The following is a 5,491-nucleotide window of genomic DNA, read 5'->3' as shown; positions in this document are numbered from 1 at the left end:
ATCTAAGATGACGAACAGGAGGAAGCTGCAAAATAAAAATCATTTCGAGAGTGACTTTACTGAGAGTGCACACTTAATAAATGTCTGGGAAGATGTGCGGTTTGGGGAATTCCAACCCCTAGCAAAATTCATGGAAAAGTGGGAGGTATATGTGGCTGAAAAGCCCAAGCCTGGTAAGAAGGCAAAGAAGCGGGCCATGCTTTATAGTTTGCTTGCAGTGGCAAAAGAGCTGGAAGCCACTAATGAACGGTTAAGGTTTCAAATAAGCACGGGAGCCGCAGCTCTGCAGGCGTGTGAGGCCCGAGTGCAGGAGCTTGAAAAAGAAAAAGAATACGGTAATGCAGAACGCAGGCGAAATGAGGAGTGTGCTGCAGTGAGGGAGCTCACGCAGCTCAAACAGATCGAACGGTTAGAGGCAAGGGCAGCCGTAACCAATAAGGAGCTCAAGGAAAAAAAGCGGGAAATGCAAAGGGTAACAGAGGAGTTACAGAACTCCACAGCAGCAGTCAAGTGGCTGCTGCAAGAAATTAAGGAAGGGTCCCCACACGCGGACCATACCAACTGCCAAAAGCAGTTAGATAAAATGCAGGGAGAGTTGAGAGAAGCGCGGGGGCTTCTCCAAGGGAGAACTAGGGCTCAACCCATAAGAAGAGTCTCTTTTAGTGAGAGGGAGACTAGTTCGGAGGAATCCGAAGCTGACATCCCTGATTTTTGGGAGGAAAAGCGGCCAACGGCTCCATTAGAGTCAGTTGATACCGTAAATATGCTAAAAGACGAGCAGAAAAGGTTACCTATTAACCCAGTCACCACGACAACTGTGAGGCGTCCTGGTATGGAAAATGTGACCCGCCAGGAGATTAAAAGCTACTCACCAGAACAGGCTAGAGCTATGGGAAAGACCATAGGCCCATTGAGCCGGGGTACAGTTGTGAATTGGATAGCAAGGGTAGGAGAAACGCTGTACCTACAGGTGGATGATGTGGTGGCCTTGATGATGGAATGCATGGCTTCGGAAGAATTCACCAGCCTGCCTAGTGACCTGCAACTAGGGACAATACGGGTCATGGATGAGTTTCATCCATGAGTTTTTAAAAAGATTGCTGCAGTTTTTCAAGCCAGGTCAAAGCATGATGGGCTTGTATTATGGTGAGAGACAAAGTCCTAATGAACGACCAGAGCAATATATGCTTAGAAAAAAGATTGTATACAAACTGTCAGGAGCAAATATTGTAGACACGCCTGGTTATAGAGAACTACTTGTGAGAGGCTTGTTGCCTGCCATCAAACTAGCACTGAGCTCTGTGGATCCATTGGATTACACTCTACAGGAGATCGAAGAGAAAGTGAGGTGTGCATTTGAACTACATACCGAAGCGTATGGTAGACAAACATCGAATGACCGTAATTACGACAGGTCCAAGGAAAGACCCAAGGGAAATTGGAATGCGCAGAACAACCAGCAATACGGTAGAAGCTTTGATGACACCTACCGCAGCCGCAAAACAGTAAGGATGGCACCAGTGAATAGCAACTAAAGCAGTAAACAAGCAGCATCTAGTTATCAGAGAAATGAATCAGCAGACAGGAAGAAAACACCTACCTGGAATCAAGGCAATCAACAAAGAAGTTCTTCATGGGAAAGGAAGCAAGGGAGTAAGCCTACTACCAATGCTTATGAGGAAAAACAAACTATATGGGGTTTGATATTCAACAGATTAAGGAAATATGAGAGGTTTGATGACATCGACGGGCTGCCATTGGAAGAATTGGCAAGATTCCTGAGCAAGCACAAAAGAGAAGAACGGCGGGGAAATAATCAAAACACCACCAGATCTGATAACAGACCCAATCTACAATGATGGGGCCAAGTCCCCTGGATGCCCATAAAGGAGGTGGCGGAAATTGAAGATGACCAGCGGGGGCGTCCAACTGTAAAAGCTGTTATTAAGGGGAATTTTGGTACGGTCGCATATAAAATGCTGGTCGACATTTCTCTATCATTCCAGACGGAAATAAAGAAAATCTGAAATCATGGACAATTAAGACCTGGAAGAACTTGGAAGGGTTCAATGGTGGAATATCTCTGATACCTTTCACACAAAAACTGAGTTGCACAATAGGAAACATGAATTGTTTTGCATCATTCGGATTGCATATTTTGGAAGGCACGGGAATTTTGGGGAGTGACGTACTTACAAGATTAGGAGCAATTATTGATCTCCCAAACAGATGTTTATGGAGCCAAGGAGGGGAAGTGTTACCCTTCACAGTACCAGCATCACATAGAGTGGCAGCATTAAAAAGTCCCGATGACATCGTAATGCCTGTATGGGAATCAAGCATCAATGAAATTGTACGGAAGCATCTCAAGGCATTTTCCACTAATAAGCTTCAATGTGGGAAGATCAATGTGGAAGTAGATATCATAGGACCTGACCCAAAAACACAAAAGCAGTACAAGTATCTGGTACAAGCCCAACTCAGTTTGCACAACACCATAGAAGCTTTACAAAAGCAAGCGGTTATAGTACCCATTACCAGCCCATGTAATGCACCTTTATGGCCAGTCAAAAAAGCAGACAGCTCCAGTTGGAGAATGACGGTTGACTACAAGGCATTAAATAAGGTAACACCCAGGATAACATCTGTCGTTGCAAAATATCCCGACGTGATGGCGAAGATCGCAGGAGGGGTGCGATGGTTTTCAGTTTTGGATTTGGGAAATGCGTTTTTCAGCATCCCACTTAAGCAAAGCTGTTGGCACAAGCTAGCGTTTACTTTTGAAGACCAACAGTACACGTTCACAAGATTGCCTCAAGGACTTCATAACAGCCCTACAATATGCCATCAGCATGTATCAGCTATGTGGAAGGAATTTAAAGACAAAGAACATGTCATCTCATATGTCGATGACATATTAATTGCAACTCGGACTAAAGAAGAGAACTTAAGGGTGTTAGATGAAGTTTTGCAAAGAGTTGAAACAACAGGGTTTATCATTAACCCAGCTAAAGTGCAGCTCTGTTTACAGCAAGTGATGTACCTAGGAGTCACCCTAGGGACCGAAGAAAGAAGCCCTGACCGGCAGAGAATTGAGCTTATCAGTAAGTTGTCCATGCCAAAAGATCTTAATGGATTGCGTTCATTCCTGGGACTGACAGGATTCTCTAGAGAGTTTGTGGACCACTACGCAGCCACAGCGAAGCCGTTGTACAAATTACTGAGGAAAAGAGTGGATTGGATTTGGGGCACGGAGCAGCAACAGGCATTCGAAGGCCTAAAGAAGGCACTTATGTAAGCACCAGAATTAGCTTACCCAGATCCGGAAAGACCTTTCAACTTATAGTTAGGAGCAACGGAATCACAAATAAGTGCAATATTATCACAAATCCAAAATGAAGTGGACAAAGTTATTACTTATGCATCAAGAAACTTAACCACTGTCGAAGAACAGTATTCAGCCTGTGAAAAGGAAGTACTCGCACTAATTTGGGCTATCGAACATTGGGAATATTTGATTGGATTGTCACCTATTGTTCTGAAAACTAAACATACGCCCACTAAATACGTGTTAAGTGGACGCATAAACCGAGGAAGGGTCAGCAATCCATGATTGGCTGGATGGACTCTAGCATTAATCAATCGAAGTATAACAACGGATGAACCTACACAAAATAGGTTAGCCCCATATGCTCTTATAACCGCAGGAGCAGAACGTGAATGTCCCATCCCAGAGAAACAAAATATAAACACTCAATCACCGTTCGAAGCAATTAAGGAAAAAGACGTTAATCTAGAAACTATGGACACATGGGCCACTGATGGCAGCAGTTTTTATGTAGGAGGAAAGCCCTTGGCGGGGTACGCCGCAATTAGGATGAAACCACAACAGGTGCTGCAAGGCACTGTCAAACCTGCATCAGCACAATTGGCTGAAATCATAGCAATAGCCGCAGCAATAGAGCAAGCACATAAGGAAGTCATGACGGTTATAACAACGGATTCTGAATGGGTCTTGAGGGCGCTCATCGACTGGATGCCCATTTGGATCCAAAGGGAAATGAAAACAGGGGACGACAAACCCGTCACCCATGGACAACATCTTAAGTACATCTGGGATCTGGCCATAAAACGACCAGACAAGATTAAGTTGTGCAAAATAAAGGCACACAGTAAGCAAAAATCAGTTCACATCAATTAAACAAAAAAGTGGACACACTGGCTAAAGAAGCAGTCACCATGGGTGAAGAACACCTGTGGGTAAGACAGTACGCTGAAGTAACCCCAATGACACAGGTACAAACTAGAAGTAAAATCAAAAAGAATGAAGAAAAATTGAACTTACCTGATCTAATCACGCTACAAAAACAGGATCCAGTCATACAGGAGTTGCTGACAAAAGGACAATATAAAAATTGGAAAATATTTGAATCAAAGGATAACATAATCATGACACACAATGAGGAACACGATTTACCTATCATCGTCTTACCAACCTGCCTTAGGAAAGAATTAATCATGCTAGCACATGATCAAGGGCATTTCGGTCCTAGTAAAGTATTGAGCAGAATACAAGACGTGACATGGTGGCCTAGCATGCAGAAAGATATCGACATGGTTGTCTGCAATGTGCAGCCAACAATCCGGATGTGAGAATAATAAAGGGTCCGTTCCAGCACCAAAAAGTTGTTGGTCCTTGGAGCAGAATACAGGTAGACTATATTGGCCCACTGCCAATGACAGGGCGTGGAACGAAGTACACCTTAGTCATCATTGATAGTTTTACGAAGTGGATAGAGGCCTAGCCCACCCAAAATAATACAGCACTCACCAGAAAGTTACTAAATGAAGCCATCGCGTGATTCGGTATTCCAGATTGCATTGACTCAGATCAAGGTCCCCACTTCATTGGTGAGACCATAAAACACCTCAGTGCAGCTCTGGGAATTAATTGGAAACTGCATATTGCAGGCCATCCTCAATCATTGGGGTTGGTGGAAAGAACAAATAGAACTCTAAAAGCCGCGATGAGAAAATTGGTGAGTAGCTCAGGCAAAAACTGGGACATCCAATTGCCTTTGATTTTAATGGCCATTCGAAGTACCATTGGGTCTTATGGCTTCACACCTCATGAAGTCATGACTGGCAGAAAAATGAAAACACCAGAAATGTGGTGGATACAAGGAGGGGTGCCCCCTGACAATTTCCAGTATAACCTTAAAATGTCTGATTGGGTTAACAAAATTCTGAAGTACATAACAGAGGTACAGTATAAGGTTGCGCACCAATTAGGAGCTAATATACAAAGTATGAATAAACGACTAAATGGAAAGTTTAAATGTGTTGAATGGGATGTGGGACAAAAAGTGTTATATCGTTGGTTTTCCGAGACGGGACATGTCTTAAGCCCCTGGTGGGTAGGACCTTTTCCCGTAGGTAATAAAGCAAGTCCCACGGTATATCAAATCGCTATCAAAGATCATAAAGGCGC

The 5,491-nt window shown here is 43.7% G+C and overlaps 1 protein-coding gene across 1 annotated transcript; it reads left to right on the top strand.

The window, feature by feature from the left end:
* The first annotated feature begins 3,802 nt into the window (after positions 1–3,802).
* On the top strand, positions 3,803–4,201 carry LOC137152479 (ribonuclease H-like). The gene has a single exon (XM_067547095.1). The coding sequence runs from the start codon at positions 3,803–3,805 to the stop codon at positions 4,199–4,201; it is 399 nt and encodes a 132-aa protein (XP_067403196.1).
* The last annotated feature ends 1,290 nt before the right edge of the window (positions 4,202–5,491 follow it).

Source organism: Emydura macquarii, unplaced genomic scaffold (genome assembly GCF_026122565.2).
Source record: "Emydura macquarii macquarii isolate MOO-44397 ecotype Brisbane River unplaced genomic scaffold, CSIRO-AGI_Emac_v2 contig_1229, whole genome shotgun sequence".
In the NCBI taxonomy this organism is placed as follows: domain Eukaryota; kingdom Metazoa; phylum Chordata; order Testudines; family Chelidae; genus Emydura; species Emydura macquarii.
This window is presented reverse-complemented; position numbering and strand designations above follow the sequence as displayed.

What these genes read in the sequence shown, in the direction of transcription:
- LOC137152479 (XM_067547095.1), top strand. Translation starts at nt 3,803, where the DNA reads ATGGACACATGGGCCACTGATGGCAGCAGTTTTTATGTAGGAGGAAAG.